The sequence below is a fragment of the Stegodyphus dumicola genome, chromosome 1 (assembly GCF_044657685.1).
Source record: "Stegodyphus dumicola isolate Sdum_Otavi_A_Nest chromosome 1, ASM4465768v1".
Lineage (NCBI taxonomy): Eukaryota > Metazoa > Arthropoda > Arachnida > Araneae > Eresidae > Stegodyphus > Stegodyphus dumicola.
In genome coordinates, this window is record NC_140768.1 from 199,591,594 (window position 1) to 199,610,882 (window position 19,289).

Consider the following 19,289-nt stretch of genomic DNA (forward strand, 5'->3'; position numbering starts at 1 on the left):
GAGAAAATAAAGGGAAGATAAAAATGTTAATAAAGCGATTCTAGAATCAGAAGTAAAACATTCAACTATTATGTTTTCATTGTTCTTCCAGTTGTTCTCCAATATGTAGGAAACAGCGTGTTACTACCATGGAGACATTTTTCATTTTATCACATTTTTCTGGAATCTTTTAGAATTGTGGGTCTATAAATTTGCCTTAAAATCTTTCTAAACTTTACAAGTTTCAATGTCTAAAATCCTAAAGAAAAATTACAACCCCATCAATTCTGTAACAGCAAAAACCCAGAAATGTTTTTTAAAAAATCGGAGGAAAAAAGAGCGAAATTAATTTTATAGAGAAAATTGATGCATTTCTGAGAATTCTGATCATTCTGAGAAATGGGAAAAATTCTTACCATGAAAAAATTAAAAAGACATTTTTAATTAATTACACAGCTATTTTGCTCTTGCTAAAAACTGTTTTGTAAACTGTGCTTTATAGCATTATTCCTTGCTTATTTTTCAGATTCGAAAACTTGTATGAAATGTGGCTAAAATGGAACTTTATAATATGATAGTGGAAAATAAAAATGCTTTATTTTAATGTTATTTCTTAAATATAATCCCAATATACAGTGGATAGACAAAAATATGGAAACACCTTGTGAAATGCATGTTTGAAAAGAAAGATTGATTTTAATGAAATATGTAGGTGGTGCTGGCGTTTTTGACTACTGACGCCACCTATACAACTTACAACTTCGTAAATGTGCTAAACAGTTCAGTTGTTGTCGGAGTACTGTTATGTGAGGTTGTCATTGCATTATGTCAGAGTTAACAGACTTCGAACGTGGGCAAATTGTTGGAGCACGTATTGTAGGTGCTTCCGTAAGCAAGGTAGCCGAGGTGTTTAGTGTTTCAAGAGGTACTGTATCGAAGATTTATTCCGCATATTTGAAAAGCGGAAAAACATCATCTGCTAAATCACAGCGCGGACGAAAGTGTGTCCTGAGTGATCGTGACAGACGATCATTAAGGGCAATTGTGACGAAAAATAAGAAGACCACAGCTGCAAAAGTTACTGCTGAAATGAATGTTGTGTTACCGAACCCTGTGAGTACCAAAACAATTAGAAGGGAGCTTCATAAACAGGGAATTGCTGGCCGTGCTGCAATTGAGAAGCCACTCATCAGTGATGCTAATGTCCGTAACAGGAAAAGGCGGTGTTTATGTCATAAAGCCTGGACTATAGAGCAGTGGAAGCGAAGTAATATGGTCTGACGATTCTTCTTTCACATTGTTTCCCACTTCTGGCCGAGTTTATGTCTGGAGAACGCCATCTCAAGCCTATAATACAGACTGCTTGTTGCCAAGAGTGAAACATGGCGGGGGTTCTGTTATGGTTTGGGCAGCCATATCGTGATTCTCTGCTAGCCCCATGATAACTGTGTCAGGGCACATGACTGCCAAGACTTATGTGAACATTTTGGCCGATCAAGTTCATCCCATGGTACAAACTTTGTTCCCCAATGGTGATGGTGTCTTCCAAGAGGACAAAGCCCCTGTTCACACAGCTCACATTATCCAGGACTGGTTTTCTGAGCACGAGGATAAGTTGTCCCATCTCCCCTGGCCACCACAGTCACCAGGCCTGAATATTATCGAACCTTTGTGGTCTACATTGGAACGGAAAGTTCGTTCTCGTTATCCACCGCCAACATCGTTATCTGAACTTGCCACCGTTTTGCAGGAAGAATGGTATAATATTCCCTTGGCAAACATACAGGAACTGCATTTATCCATTCCGAGAAGACTGCAAGCTGTTTTGGATGCCAACGAGTTTCCTACACCATATTAAGCAAAGAAACATGTTTTTTTAAAGGTGTTTCCATATTTTTGTCCAACCCCTGTATTACCATTATTTTAATGAAATTTATCAATGTTAGAATGTTCTAAAAAAATTGTCAAAAAATTCCCAGATCTCGGAATTAAAAATTTTCTACAGAAACCAATCTTAAAATCGCCAAAATGTTGATAATCACTAAATTTAGAACCGTTTAATAAAAGAATTCACATCCCCAAAAGCGGAAAGTTGTTTGAGAGCTCTTCATTACAAAAAATGAAATAATTTTGAAATGCTTATGTTTCACTTCTTGCTCAGAAACTCGAGTAACCCACCATTATTTATATTGCAAATAAGGACAAATTAGAACTCATGAACCCATTCAAAAATAGTCATATTTTTCAGTGAATCGCCAAAAATATTCCAACAAAATGCTAATTCACACTCAAAATAGCAGTCGTAAAAACAAACAGAAATTTCAGATGATTAAAATTAAGGACCTTCTGCCGATTTTGGCCAAAATTATAGACTTTTAAGGACCAAAAATCGATTCTAAAAAACTTAAGGACTTTTAAGGACCGTACGAACCCTGTATGTAGCATTTCATTCATGCGTGTGAGAGATGCATCACATCAACCAGTCAGTAAGAGGTGCACATCATGTGTATGTTTTTACATCACAACTTCTCTTTTCCCTTAGAATTCTTTCTGACAGGCCTACTGGGAGTTAAGATTGCTATATTAATTTCATTTCTGTTTGTGGAATAAAATTATATTTTTATACTTAATGCTGTTTTTTGTTGCTTCATTAAAATACGAGAATCAGATCAAAAATGCCCCCGTGCAATGGTGACTTTCAGACTTGAATTCTTTTACAGTAATGGACACTTCCAGTTTTGATTCTTCCCACTGGCACGTGTTCCACCTGGTAGTGGCTGATTCCGAAACTCCCACCATGGTGATTCTACCTTTTATTCAAGTCGATCTATCTCTTTGGTTTCACAAATTGGAGGTGATGTTTGAATTAACAACACCTAAACCGATATCAGCACAAAAGACCAAAATCAACTATGTCGTGGCTCACTTGTCACCTAATATCACCACTGTCATTCATGATGTCATCATTCAGCCTGATCAAGTCAACCCATATCAGGATCTGAAATCAAAAACTATCGAAAGATGTTTCGAAACAAAGACTCAAAAGATTCGATGGTTGCTAGCATGTGAAAGCCTCGGTGAATGAAAGCCAAGCCAGCCTCTGCAACATGAAGAGTTGAGCTGAGAATTACAATATTTATGACTCACTCTCCTTTGAACTATTTAAGCAAGTGATGCCTGTTTTTGGCCTAACTATATCAACATCCATCTCTGCTATTATTTTGGATAAAGTGGTGCAAGTAGCTGATTGAATTTCGGTTATAAACCACATGCACATTTCTGTTATTATTCCTAACAACAACCCTTTTCTGGGCAATGCCAGTTCTTTCTCTCAGGCTCTATTTCATGAGGAAATCAAAGCTCTTCAGAAAGAAGTTTCTAAACTTCATCATAAGTTCACCTTGTACCAATTTTTCTGGCTGCAAATGTTTCAGGTTGCATGACAAGTCCTGCTGGTATCATCCAAAATTCAAAAATAACAAAAAAAAAAAAAAAAAAAAAAAAAAAAAAAAAAAAAAAAAACTGTATTTCATTGTATTCCTACAAGGGAAACTTGACAAAGAAAGAGTAGAGGCAAATGATTTTTCAACCCTCACACATTGCATCACCTTTTCATTGCAGACTGATCTACACTTATTCTATGATACTAAAATAGGTGTTTTCTAATAGATTCATAAAGTGATGTCAGTTTAATTATCGCTATCTGAGCTGAAAGCTACAATACTCCAAACATTTTATGCTGCCCATGAAACATCCATTAATGTTTATGGTTGTAAAACAATTACTGTCAATTTTGGTTTGAGACACAATTTTACATTCTCTTTTTACAACTTTTGGCACAAAAATCGTTGCTACACAAAGCCAAAATAACAAGTCAAAGACTTGCACAAACTCAGCATCCTTATACCAACAAAAATCGCTAATTTTCGCCTAGAGACACCCATACATATATTTTTACCAAAAATAAAATACAGTATAAATTGTATTAAAATATATTACAGTCAAAAGTCTTTAATCCGAACTCGTCGGGACTTGGGCAATTCCGGATTATAGATCATCAGTTTAAATCTGGTAAGATGGCATGCAGAAATTATAAAATTAAAAATATGAAACCATAATTTATGAAATAAAGAGCAATTATGATCTAAAGGGTATCAAAATTTACAAAAAAACAAAAAAAAAGCTTAATATTAATTTGTTTACTTTATTAAACATTTTTTTTCAATGCGCGCATGCATAAAGCATACATTACGCATAGTCGAAATTAGAAAATTTCAACCAGAAAACTATTTGATGTGTATTCGTGATATTTATAATGATGACGAATTTGATTTAAATCATATCAAAGACAGAGTACATCGAGATGAAATACTACATTTAGTAAGGAATTATAAGCCGAATAAAATAAAAACATCTGCCCCGAAGATAAGGATAGTGCGGACAGATCAACTTCCAGTTCATTGCGCGCTGCGACATCCTGAGCGGTCTCCTTACCATAGACCGCCGATGGACTGTCCGAGAATTATCCGGTTGATCTTTAGATTATGGTAACTTGGCGATTTTTTGGCGAAAATTTGGCGACCAACTCTCCTACAGCAACCCTCTATTTTTTTTTCCCGCCGCCATTTTGTCTTCACGAAGTAAAGACACGCTTCTTTTCTTTTTATCTACTGAACACTTCTTCCAACAATCTACTAGCCGAATTACACTTATGCTAGAAATTTTATGTAACAAAACTGCTTAATCATGACAAATATTCACTGCAAAATTGGGAAAAAGTACACAATACATACTCCTTACGCGTTTTTCAAAATAACACATACACATAAACCATGTACACTTCGACTTATTTTTACTTAAAAAAACATCCCAGAATTACACAAAAATTACATTGCGCACACTCTTCACTATATCCATGTACACTGCTTTTTTCTCATAAATTAGAAAAATTTCACGAAAATACATGACAATTTTCTTAATCTTTAAACCCGGTAAAAAGAACATATATGAAATCACCTGATCGCGAAAAAGTATATACCCTTTCCAAATATGAACATTTCCACATATAAAATAAATAAAATATCCAAAAACTTTTATCTCTAAATCATCTATTATATTATAAACATCACCAACGAATTCATGCCGCAAGCATAACAAATACTTAGTGTCATATATTTAAATTATTTCCATGCACGTTTACTTCAACTAAAACGTATACCAAATTCCTACAAACATAAAATTCACAAAATAACTATCATTTAATTAAAATATCACTAAACCATGTACACGTCGACTTATTTTTACTTTAAAAAAAATCCCAGAATTGCACAAAAATGGCATTGCGCGCACTCTTCACCATATCCATGTACACTGCTTTTTTCTCATAAATTAGAAAAATTTCACGAAAATGCATGACAATTTTCTGAATCTTTAAACCCATTAAAAAGAACATATATGAAATTACCCAATAACAAAAAAAAAAAAAAAAAAAAAAAAAAAAAACCCTTTCCAAATATGAACATTTCCACCTATAAAATAAATAAAATATCCAAAAACTTTTACTTTTAAATTATCTATTATATTATAAACGTCACCAACGAATTCATACCGCAAACATTACAAATACTTAGTGTCAAATATTTAAATTATTTCCATGCACTTTTACTTCAACTAAAACATATACCAAATTCCTACAAACATAAAATTCACAAAATAACTATCATTTAATTAAAATATAATTAAATTAAAAAACGCTACTTAAAATATAAATAAGCTCATACATTAAATTAATAAAAATTAGCTTACAATCCTAATTACTTTAAACTAAATGATTGCTAATAACAATTTTCCCAATAATACCAAATTACTTTACTTCCACCTTACATTTAGAACAATGCATAAAAATAATATCCTCAAATAATTAAAAATACTAACTTACCTAATCTTCTTCAGAATCTTGCTTACATGGTGGATACACTTTTATTATGGATTCAATAAAATTATTGAATAATTTTTTCTGCGAATTTTTCCTCCGCTAAATAAAAAGCAAAATTCTCTTTATCACATCTAGAATTCACTTTAGACAGCGCCATACAATCACAAAATCATTCAACCCTACTTCACACAACACACAATGACGCTTAATACAAAATAATATACAGCCACAGATATTTTTCCAAATTCCCCCCTTTTCCGATTAAAGAACCGTAATTCGTCCATTAATATCACATGACATATCCCATGATCTCTCATTTCCCTCACACAAAATAATGCGTAATCGGAACTGAGTACTGCTCACATTATTACCAAAGTCCCAGGTAGTGACCTTTATCGCCTCCAAAATATCGCCAATTTACCAGTTACCATATTCTAAAGATCAGCCAATTATTCTTAGAGGTTGGTCTGAGTCATCGAACAATGTGGGGCATAATGAAGATAGCCAGACGCATAGCCGAACGCAGCACCATCTGCTTCCGGCTATGCGATGCAAACGTCCACGTTTATTGCACAACAAGCTCCCTATCGTATTGCATGACAACGCTCGTTTGCCATGTAGCAAACAATGTCACTCTCCTTTTGCGACGGTGGCAGTGGGAAATCCTGGAACACCCTCCCTACTCACCCGACACGAGTCCTTGTGACTTCGATCTCTTTCCGAAGTTAAAAGAACCCATCCGAGGCCATCGATTTCATGACGTTTCATCTGTACTCCACACAGTCGGGCGCTCGGTCACTCACATCAACAATCAACACCTTGCCACTGGTCTATAACGGCTGCTCGACATTTGGCAAAAGGTTATAAGCTTTGCTGGTGATTACATAAAAGGAATGTAATGCAGTTGTAATTGTAAGTTCATTAAAAATTGATGTATACCTATGTTGCCATTACTTAATTTACAGCCCTAGTATATACATCTCTTTGTGTGTATATATATATATACACATACATACATTTTGGAATCCAGTCCCAATAACAGAAGAGTACCGCCGTTTCATCAGAAAAATTGCTATTAATAGAGCTTTCGAAGAAGACATATTTACAATTTTTTCTCAACTCACTTCATGCATGCTCGAGAGGATTTAAGTCAGAAAAATATGGAAGAATTTTGGTAACTTTAGTTCAGTTGTATAATTATCACAAGCAAGCACTTATGACTGAAAGTTTGAGATTGTTATCCTCATAGAACCTGAATGTATTTTATATTAAAGTTTTCTTGCAGACACTTCCAGTTTTTCATTAAGAATATTTATATATTTATACTGATCCATATTTTCTATAAAAAGTAAATTTCTCATCAGACAGCAAAATATATCCAAACCATTATGCATCCACCTCTAACAGTAGTCAACAAGGTTTTCAGATTCTTCATTTGGCTTTTGCCTCACAGTAACTTGTCTTCCCATATATATTCAAACTTTGACTCATCTACAAATACAACATTATTTCATTATGAAAATGTTTACTCACAATGGATTTTGTAAACACCAGGAGAATATTTTCTTTTTAAAGAATTTTGTTCTTGCTGATCACCTACCGTATTCATGTGCCTTAATAACTCTCCCAATAGTTACAGGATTAACTTTTACATTAAACTGTTCTTATCCACTGCAAGTTTTATAATACTCATTTTTAGGTTTTGTTTGATTTTTCAAGGGATAAATCTCTGATCCCTTGACGCCTTTGTGTTAACTTGAAAAGTGGGCCAGACCTCACTGCATTTTGAACACTTTCAGAGAACTTTCATTATTTTAAAGCATCAGAGAATGTTTAGCATAAAGGATTTTTTAAACACTTTGAATACTTTTATCATGTTTTTAATATCATGAATCATTAAATTTCGAACAGAACTTTTCGTTAATTTGCAGTCTTTCCATATTCACTTCAGATATGGAACTGTTAATATATTTTGATATTGAAGTAGAAATTTCTAAATGCAAGCAATAATTCTCATATGTTCTTTAATTTAAAACAAGAAATAAGACAAGGCACATCATCTTCCGAAACATCTCAACCAAACTTTTGAGTGTCCAAATTATTATCAGAGTTACTGATCAACATACTTGGAAGAAATTATTTTTTTGCAAAGACTATTTTGATTACATTTATTTTGTAACAAGCAAGTCTTAAAAAAGAAAATAAATAATTTACCAAGAAACAATTTGGAGTCTGTATTTCAGTATTTAATAAATTAGTAAATTATAATATTTTTAGTAAAACTAAATTATTAACTTAAAGATCTATACAAATAAATTTAAATACAAATACAAGCATCCGAAAGCAAACATGAGCCACTGTGTATATATATTGTTTTCATTTTGGACATAAAAGTGTTCATACACTTACAAGTTTCAGTGACATATTGCTTTAATCATTAATCAAATTACTTAACAATTTTATGTACATATTAAAACTTTATTTTTTGGAAAACCAATAATAAAAAAGTAACAGAAAAGTTACCCAACAAAAGTCTTCGTATGCTTTAAAGAAATCTGCACATATTAGTAAATATTGTAGTATTTCTGTCAGTTAATATTTTGTAGTATTAATGACAGCTTTCAAATATCTGAGCATAGAGTTCACCAGTTTTTTTTTTTTTTTTTTTTTTGTAATATCTGCAACAATGTTCCTCCATTCTTCCATCATTACTGTTTTTAGTTCGATTTTTGTTTTGATGTTGTGTCTTTATATTCTAATTCTCTTCATATGTGTTCTGCTGGGCTTAGATCTAGTGACTGAGGTGGTGTTTTCAGAACTTGTGGACAATTATAGACACCCAAAAGGTGAACGTTGAAGGGCGTGTGCTTAGAATCGTTATCCTGATAAACAAAAATAAAGTTATTTCCAGTATCCAAATTTTGCGATAAAAAGGAAAGAAAAAGATAACAGATCTTTTAAAATGTTTAAATAAAGAGAAATTTTTTAAACATCACCAAAATCAAAAAATAAAATGTGTTAGACGACCATTTTATTTATGAAATTTTACAAAATGTTTCGGTGTATGATCACTTTTGTGGCGTGTTTTATCTATGCCTCCCTACATTTTGAATTTTAGAAAACGAAAGTAAGTCAATATTACAAAATTTGGTTTTATTCAAAGTTACATGGAGATGTTATGAAAAAATATTGGGATATATATTCGAATTCAGTTCCGGGTTATAGCGGCTTTTCATTTGTGAGACATTGTATACTATTTTATAAACTAGTATGAATCTGATAAAACGATGACGTCTTACCTATCTTTACTTTTTGACTGCGCTTGGTCATCTAAACGATAAAAATTTTCAAGAATTTTATCCTGAGATTCTCTTCTAAATAATTTTCTTTCTCCAAACTCCAAAGTTTTGGTAACATTCGAATTTTCCACCACATTTTTCACCTTGCATTCAGTAGTATTCGCCGGTCTCACACAGCTCTCTTTGGTTGTGAATTCCAAACGATCAACAGGGACAGATCGTGCTCTTTTAAAATGCAAATTAAAATTTAGCTCTGCAAGGTTTGTATCACGATGAGTCCCATCCAGAGATATATTGGAAAGAAAGGTAAGAGCTGCTAAACGACGGCGGGAATGAATTTTTCTCGATGTACTCGTCATTTTTTTGGAATTGCAAGCTGATTAATGTAAATACCCATTACTTCAAAATGATAAAAAATTTGAACTTTAAAAAAATTTCACAAAATTAAAATTCAAGATAACACTCAGACGAAACGTAAACACTAATCACAGTGAGTATTAGAACCAAATTCTTTGATTAAAACATATGTTTTTGCGTATTGTCGCATTTGGCGAAGACTGTCAGTATTATCGCCAAATTCTTGCCGTAGATTCGAATAAGTTCAATTGCTTTTAGCAAGTATTTTGCTTTAGTAAAGGAGGAGTTACAGCCAAATATGGTATCTTCATCACTAACGATATCTCGCAAAATCTCGTCTGCTTCCTGTGGATAACTTCCTGTCTGTTTCGGTTTTCGAGTGTGTCTGTAATCCTGGCTCCTCATACTTTAAATTCCATGTTATGCAAATGAAGGGTGTGTTGTAATCCCTTTTTTAATTTTTTAATACTATGGACAGTGAAAATACGAGTAATTATCGTGGTAGCCGAATGAATACGATGGAAGGTGTTGGAGCTCGAGTGATGAGAGGACCCGATTGGAAATGGGGAAAACAAGACGGAGGTGAGGGGCACCTGGGCACTGTAAGAAACTTTGAATCTCCTGAAGAAGTAGTGGTTGTTTGGGACAATGGGACAGCTGCAAACTACAGATGTTCCGGAGCTTATGATCTTAGAATTGTGGAAAGTGCTCCTACCGGTAAGTCTAAATTGCTAGTAAATCCGTATGATATAAATATTATGCATATTATATTTCAGCACTGCACTTCATTATGGATTTTTAATTAATTATAATGCAGTCCTGTTTTATTTTGACATCTAAAAAAATTTAATTGTTATGTATGCAATCAATATAAATATGTGTAACTTTTCCCTTTAAACTTCTATTTTAAGTCCTTTTGACAGTTAATTTTATGACTCAGTTTTGTTGAATTCATCATGTTTTCACTTCACAATCAGCAATCTTTTGACATTACTGTAGATGAAATGAACAAGGTTGATCTTTACATCGCTAAAAGAATATATGGCATGTCTAGAAAAGACATTTTTAAGCAAATCATGCCACAAATACTGTGCGTGCGTTCTTGGCATAAAAAGTATGTGCAAGCTTTAAAAATTGTCATATTCTCTTCTGAAAGTGCTAAATTGTTTTCCTCTACAATGAGATCCCAAATACTAAAAATGCATAATATCTTTTCATGAAAAAGGATAATAATTACAAAAATAAGCAACATTACATTTAATATATTTAAATATGCGTATTTTTATGCCATATCATTAATAATAATGATAAAATCACTATATTTAACAATGTCTTCCTTAATACAATAATGTATCGAGTGCATTTAATCAACCCACACATATTCAAAAAGGCTGTCTGAAATATTCATTTGTTTTCTGTAACCATTACTTCATTTAGAAATTCGTGAAATGTTGTTTATGTGAAGAGCTATTATTCGGGCAACTCAGTATTTTTTGTCGCAATTTCTACATTGTGATTTCCCATGAATGTGATTATTTTATTGTTTCTTTTTTAGTTGCCTGAATCTTGATAAAACATTTCAAGTTGTAACTTTTTCATTTTTAATTTCTTTTCTCTATTTGTGTGGCCAATTTTCTTTTTAACAGAGTAGATACTTTCGTTATATACTAGAAATATTAAAATCATTATACAAGTCCATTCCATTTTATGAACTTTTGTTGGTGAATGATAAATAACATACATTATACATATAGATATGTTATCAATACATCTTTGCAAAACTTTGTTTTTATAGTGCTTTTTTTGGTTAATGAAAGAAATTTGAAACAATTTTTGCTTTTACAAACAAAGCTGGAGAAAAATATAAAAAAGTAAGAAAAATATAGCTTGGTGTTTATTGTACTCATTGATTACATAAAAAAGAAAAATATAGCTTAGTGTTTATTGTACTCATAGATTACATAAATATGTGGCTAATTGAAATTAGCATACAGACTGAAGGTAGATTTTGATGTGCAAAACTTTTAAGAAAAAATGCAGAATTGTGCGTTTATATGTTTGGTGCTTTTTACAAGAGTAAGAAGAATTGGATTTTTGCCAATTTTCTTTGACTTTTTAAGTGAAAATAGATTGATATATGCATGGATAAAGGGAGTGCGCAATGCCATTTTTGTACAATTCTGGGATCTTTTTTTAAGTAAAAATAGGTCGATGTGTACATGGATACCAAGTATGTGCAATTCTTAAAAATGAGCCAAGCAGTGGGTGATTCTGTTCTTTCCCTAACTTTTAATTGCCTACAGAGAACTGTATGGTAGGAAAAAAGGAGCAAGTCAGTTGTGGTGTTTTATTTAATTTTAATAACAGTTAATTTTATTTTGGAACCAAACTTTCGTATTGCTCTTGCCTTCAACACACATTTTCTTGCCAGAATGAGATTTCAGTTTTGTGCATTATGCATGGTAGGGTAGAAAGCTACTATTTAAGCCAGTGTTTGAGTTACTTCAGACGAAGCATGTTCTGCCTTTCACCCACATTGTTTCTCTGCTACTTAAGCTTACTATTTTATGGTCGTGCAGATTAATTGTTGGTTAGTCTGCATCGGTGGTAGGGCCAAGAGCCAACTAACTACGTGTTAAATTATCTCTGTGCTCCTTCAGCTGATTATTCAACTTGGTTATGTTTTAATTTTATGTTTTTTGTTTGAGTTGCTGCCAAAAGTATTGGTGAGGCCCTGTATGCACCAAGAGGGCCAATCATACATACTGTTCTTGAGTTGAATAAAAAGGTCTTTTCCTATGTGGTGTTATAGATACAGCTGAACTTAGAGAATAGTCTCTTCACAGTCAGATTCGTAGCTAGGGTTTTCAGCGCCCAGGGACAACTGAAGATTTCGCGCTCCCCACTGTTTGCCAAGGATGGAAAACATTTAATTCTAAAATGTCATAACATCAGTTTGGCGTCCCTTGGATCCTGCGCCCCAGGACAGATGCCCCCCCTTTAGCTACACCTCTGTTCACAGTTCAAGTAAAGATCTAGCCAACAAAGTAACTTCAATTTAGATAGAATATTAACACAGTTTTAGTAGTCAAGCACATTGTCTTAGTTCAAGCTTTTCTCATTAGCTAGATCATAAAAAATTTCTGCCCGCAGTATTGTGCCAGGTAGGCATAGAAAATGTTGTCACAGTGATTGGTTTAATATAAATGGTGAGGTAACACAATAAAACCTTGACAAATGCGAGGGCTTAATTTAGGATTCGGCCTTTAGCCGTCGTGTGAGTAGGTTGTGTTTTCAACCGAAGCTCTGTTTCTTTACTTGTGCTATAGTTTAACTGCTATGCCTAATCAGAGTGCACGGTGCTGTAAAAGTAGGCCACTGTTGCTAAAACTCTGATTTCACCAGTTTTGCTCATCGTTTGATCATGGAACATATGATTGATTTCGTTAGCGCTGAAATTACGAATCTGCAGTGCATAGAAGAAGCAGATGGCCCCCTTAGTGAACAAGATGACAGGGATCTCCTATTTTTTCAAAGACTAAAACTTTTCATAGAAAATGAGATCACCCAGAAAAGAACCGCCGCTGCACCGAAGCCTAATATCCCTGCTGCTAAAACATTTGACGATGAATTTCCGACTCTTGGTCAGATTAAACCTAACGCTCGACGAGCCAACAGCCCAGCCGATTCTGATGAGGAAGGCTCCAAAAAATATATAGCCCTAGATGAGGATAGCAGCGATTCTGATACAGGACCCAGAGGAGACACCACCATACGTTTAAGAAAGCCTGTCCGGAAAACAACTCCTCGGATAATTCTGATTCGTCGAGAATACCTCCTCCAGAGACGACTGCAAATGAAACTTTCGAAAACATGGAAACGGTCCCTAACAAAACTCCTGCTCAAGACGCAGCCAATCTGGATGCAGCACCTTTTAAAAGAACACCGCCGATAATAATTAAAGACCAAAGGAAAAATTTCATGCAACTCAAAGCTTTATTAATCGGATATAACATCTCTATTAACCGAGATTATGTAGCGTCGCCGTGACGGAGAAATAATAAATATACCACTGTTCCTTGTGACTTTAAAAAGAGAGGAAAAGAGCAATGCCATCTTCCATGAACATTTTGTGCTTGGAATGAAAATCAAAGTCGAAGGTTATAAAGGAAGAGCTGGGCCCTTACAGTGTTTTCGCTGTCAAGGGTTCCACCACTCTCAAAGTATCATCACGCCCTGCGCTGTGTTCGCTGTGGTGAGGAGCATGAATCTTTCACATGCAAAAAAGATAAAACTACTCATCCAAAGTGTGCGAATTGCCTTATGGAAGGACACACAGCAAACTACAGAGGATGTGAAAGATTTCCTAAGACGAAAACTTTCTCTCAACCGAAACCATTCACAGATCAAGTCATCACAAACAAATCATACGCTGAAGCCTTAAGCTCTGGATTAGCCCCTGAATCTCTCATGGAAGCTAAAAAAGTGCTTTGTGACTTTGGGCCATCGTTTCCATCATTCAGAAATCTGGAATAACTCAAATCTTCAAGCAATTAACTACTGATAAAGCTTCACTTCCTGACAAAACCCAGCAACATGGATAAAACTACCAGAACTGTGAATCCCATCCATTTCGTCATCTGGAATGCCAATGGTCTCCAGAACAGTTTATATGAACTTCATAATTTTCTACAGTATCATGATACCAGTTTTTAAAAATATTTATTTCAATGCTCTATACAACCCGCCTAATAACAGGCTTAGTGATAAGGTATTAAATGCTTTTTTGCCAAGTGATATCCCGACCCTATTCAATGATATATTATTATATTAGACATCGCTTTTTCTACCACTACTATTCCTATTACTACTGAAGTACTTCACGAACTGGAATCTGCTTATCTGGGAATTACTAGAACTGAAGCTCGTACTCTTAACACAATTACTGACTGGTCTCTTTTTGAAAATCTTATGAGTGATCGTATTATTCCTCTCTATAACCTCAATACAGTGCAAGGAATTGAAAATACGGTTTCTGCACTTACTGAAATTATTAAAAGTGCTATTGCAGAAGCAAGTGACACTAAACCACTTAAAGGTAGCCTTCGACTCCCTAATTACATTCGCATCAAGATTAGGCAACACAACAGAATGAGGAAATCCTATCACGTGACCTGGGACCCACGAATGAAACGCGAAATCAATAAACTTAATAAAGAAATTCAGAAGGACATAAAAAATTATAGAGAAGAATTATGGTGTGAGAAATTAATTAATATTGACACTAGAGATGGGTCATTATGGACAATAATTAAGAATCTTAAATCTCACTATACTACAAATCGCCTTCTTACCCATAATGGAGCTCTCGCAGTCACTCATCAGGATAAAGCAAATGTGTTTACAACCCACCTAGAGGAACATTTTACACCCAATGAATGGCCAAATGATAAGGACTTTGAACATAGCACATTGACACATGTCAAAGACTGGTTATATTCCCCCACTGCTAGAAACTTAATTAAACTCACCAACCCAGCTGAGATCATCAAAGAAATTATCAAGAAACTCCATCCCAGGAAAGCACCGGGAATAGATGGCATCACAAATAAAGCTATGAAATGCCTTCCCAGAAACACTATCGGAATAATAGCAAGTATTTTTAATGCTTCCCTTACATCCTCATATTTCGCCAAATTATGGAAAACTGCTAAGGTCATCTTAATACCAAAACCTGGAAAAAACCACTCACGAGCTGACGGATACAGGATTACTGCCTGTGTTAAGTAAAATATTTGAAAGAATTATTCTCAGCCGAATGAAAAATTATCTTCAACTTCTTCCGCCGGAGCAGTTTGGCTTTAGAGAGAAGCTCTCAACTGCAAAACAACTTCTTCGTATTACGGAGTATTCTGGAGCTGTTTTACATAATAAATTGAATGCTGTTATCCTCATGCTAGATGTAGCAAAAGCTTTCGACTGCGTCTGGCATGAGGGACTCATTGCAAAACTAATCAACCTTAATTTTGAAAGAGAAATTCTTCTGATCATCCTCTCATTTATCTCGGACAGGACTTTTAAAGTGTACGGGAAAGGAGCTTATTCCTCAGAACGTAATATGCAAAGTGGACTACCTCAAGGGTCTTGTTTAGGCCCTGTACTCTATTTATTTTATGCTGCAGACTTCCCTAAACCCAACAGTAACGACTCTATCCTTGCATGTTACGCAGATGGTACTGCCCTGGCAGTTAAGTCTGCGAACATTAACTTCGCTATTAAGAAACTACAAGCCTTCATTCCAAGTATCGAGTCATGGTGCGCGAATTGGAAAGTGAAGATTAATGCTCAAAATTCTCAATTACTGATCATTTGCAGAAGGAAAAGAAATAAGCAACTGAAGAATCGCCTTCTCCTCTTTAATGAAAGAGTTCCTATAGAGAAAAGTGCCAAATATCTCGGAGTCACTCTTAATGATCGTCTTACCTGGACTGACCATATCAACAATGTTCGAACCACTGCACTAAAAATTATCAAGTGTTTGCTTCCTATACTCGGTAAATACTCTAGAAGGGATTTGGGGAAAAAAAGACTTGTTTATCTCTCCACAATTAGACCTATTTTGACTTATGCATCTCCTGCCTGGATGGCAGCCAAAGACTCAGATGTAAACAAACTCCAAATCGTTCAAAATAAACTCCTGCGTATTATCACGAACGCACACTATTATGTCCACAACAAGACCCTCCATGAGGACCTCAAAATTGATACCATCGGGGTACATCTGCGAAAACTTAACGATAAATTCTTCAAAAATGCGCAGGAATGTAACTTCATGAATCATTTCAACATGTTTCATTATGAAGTTCTCACCGATGATCGATTTCTTCGACCTTTCGCGGCCTACATACTCAGTGGAAACAAAAATTTCCCCACCTAATACCAAGTTAGTGGAAATTTTGATCTGTACATAGTGATTTTACTCTTATTTTCTTTTATTTTACTCCAGAATACTGCTTTTCTTCAATATTCAAGAAGCACTTCTAAAAGTCAGCACCTGGGAGAGTGACCTCCCACGTGACCTAAGAACTTGAGTTCTATGTTCAGCCTTGTTGTAGGACTTTCTGCATTTTTTAGGACTGAAATTTCTGGTATTTATCATATTGAAGAACATTATGAGAAAATGAGAAAAATAGTGATTTTTCGCTATTGCAACCCATTATTTAATTTTTTACTCTTCATCAGTTTTGGACAAGTTTGCGCTAAGCGAATCAGAATGCCTGATTCCAGTCACGTGATATGTGACTTATTCTAAGTATGCTCTGGGATGGACATCTTGAATTTGTATATACGTATTTTGTGTTAACATGTGTTCTGCATTTATTCTGTTATATTGTAACTCTTACTAAAATTATTGCTTTCCTGGAACATCTTCGACTGTTATGATGAAACCATGATTCTGTTTACACCCCCCATCATGTTATCATGGATTCAGAACTTCAACTTACTGGACTGCTAGACTGTATTATGTGATGAAATTTGGTTTATTCCATATGTTGTTACTCTGATGATTACTTGAAAAATTTCCCTTTTATGTAATTATTTCCGCACATTTGTACATTTAAGGTTTTCTTCAGCATTTTTAACCTGAAATCTCGCAACGTATTAATGACTTCTTCACACCTCACGTGACAAGGTAGTCACGCCCTCTCAACATCTGCAATCCTGACTTAGGTCTCACTTATGCATTCTCCTACTTCCAGCGCTCTATAGCAACTAACTCAGACAGCAGGAACAAAACTTGCAAATCCTGCAAGTTAATCAGCGGCGCATCCAGCGGAACTTGGAACTTGGGGGCTCATTTATAAAATTAGAAGTACTGGAACCCTATGGAAGACTGTCAGGAGAGAGGAACAAGAGTAAATAAATAAATAAAATGACTATTAAAATCATTAATAATTTTAAAATCAAATTGTTAATTTATCAAATTAATAAAAATTATTTAATTAATACTAACAATTAATATTTTATTCATTATCTAATCATTAATCAATTAATTAATGATTGATTATTATTTATTTAAATAATTAAAAGGAAATTAGATGTAAAGAGGTAAATTTAAAAAGTGATTTTTAATATAATTTCATTGCTGCTAAAAATAAAATTTTTAAATCGAATTTCTTACTGAAATTGTTGTTCCGTTTCATTACATAAAAGAAGTGCTGGAGCCTTTTTATTAGGGCTCCGGTGTGCTCCGGCTAGAATTATGATTTATGTAATAAACTGAGAAGTACCGAAGCAACGTTTCGGGGCAATTTAAGCTCTGACTGATGCAGACTTGCAGAATGTGATTTTGCATATACAGATTATTTGAATTGTCTGTATTTAATTTGTCTAATATGAGAATTTTATTTATATGTGGAGCACTGCTGAGCATTGGCCGTGTTGCAATATTTCTCTTTAAAAGACTGGTTTAGAAATTCATTCATTAACCTTCCAGCGGGCGCGTCTTCTGCACCAACAAGAAAGGTCGCGCGTATTTCCTAGATATGCTATTATAAAAAATAAAATTTCCAGAGCAAAAATATTAAAATTATTTTGTAAATAGTTAAATGTTAACAAGTACAATTGAATTAAACAATATTAACTTTAAATTAAGGAAAATAAAATAAGTATAAAACACTAAAACAATATAAAAAGGACTAAAGACTTACCAAACTAACTTGAAAGTAAAACAAAATTAAACTGCCAATATTTCAACTTAACTTTTATATTTTTAATCAGTAAGTGGAAAAACACATTAAATATTACATAAAAAATAAATTTCATAATCACTTCATTGCATCGCTGCAGTCTGAACAAATATGTTTACAGTGCTCTAGACAAATGAATTTAAACAAATCTCACAGCTGAACCTCGTAAATCTAGTGTGCTTGTCATTTTGGCAGGATTTGCATCTTTTTCCCCTGAAGTCATTTCTTTAACAACACCTAATTCTGCTTTTCGTTTCAACAATTTTAATTTCAGCGCACTTTGAAAAGAGGTAGGGCTTCTTCTTTCAACATTTTCCTTCATAAGAGCATTTGCTAGCTTTCGCAGATATTGCTTTCTAAGTAATTTTTCACTATTATTTGTTGAATGAATTATGTAGCTGTTGATTGCTGCTATATTCAGCATAGAGAAGAAAATTACAAGAGGTGGGTAGAGTAGACTTTAAGGTACCCTTGTATTATGGCAAAGTTGTTGTTTGATTTATCGCCAACTTGTTGTTTCATTTAGGGTAGCCTGAGTAGTTGAATGTTATGGAAACCCTATTGTCACGTAATCGGGTGCATGATTCTGAGAAATTTTGAATCATGGGATGTTTTGTAAGCGTTTTTGTGGTGTGTGTTGGTTTGATTCTTTAGACAGTAGAATGGCCGAATGTAGTAAGTTTCTGTACGATTTGGAGCGAAAGGAGTTAAGAGCTATGGCTAATCTTTGGAATATGGTAACAGGCAGTTTGGCGACATTTTGGTAGGCGATAAAGGTTATTACCTAGGATTTTGGCAATAATGTGAGAAGTACCCAGTTCCAATTACTCATTATTTTGTGTGAGAGAAATAAGAGATCATGAGATATGTCATGTGACATTTATGGACAAATCACAGTTCTTTAATCGGAAAAGGGGTAAATTTGGAAAAATATCTGCAGTACTTTATAGCATTTTGTATTTAGCTTCA

At 34.2% G+C, this 19,289-nt stretch overlaps 2 protein-coding genes across 3 annotated transcripts in view; one reads left to right on the forward strand and one right to left on the reverse strand.

Annotated features, from left to right (window-relative positions):
- Window positions 1-9,572, reverse strand: part of LOC118187108 (CDK5 and ABL1 enzyme substrate 2-like) — a 105,105-nt gene extending 95,533 nt beyond the window's left edge. For both annotated transcript variants that reach the window (XM_035357307.2, XM_035357306.2), the window contains exon 1: window positions 9,214-9,572. In XM_035357307.2, the coding sequence (XP_035213198.1) occupies window positions 9,214-9,572 (359 nt within the window). The remainder of the gene's footprint in view (window positions 1-9,213) is intronic.
- A 468-nt stretch (window positions 9,573-10,040) lies between these two features.
- Window positions 10,041-19,289, forward strand: part of mib1 (E3 ubiquitin-protein ligase mind bomb 1) — a 251,283-nt gene continuing 242,034 nt past the window's right edge. Inside the window, exon 1 of the mRNA XM_085824668.1 lies at window positions 10,041-10,287. Within this exon, the coding sequence (XP_085680794.1) occupies window positions 10,041-10,287 (247 nt within the window). The remainder of the gene's footprint in view (window positions 10,288-19,289) is intronic.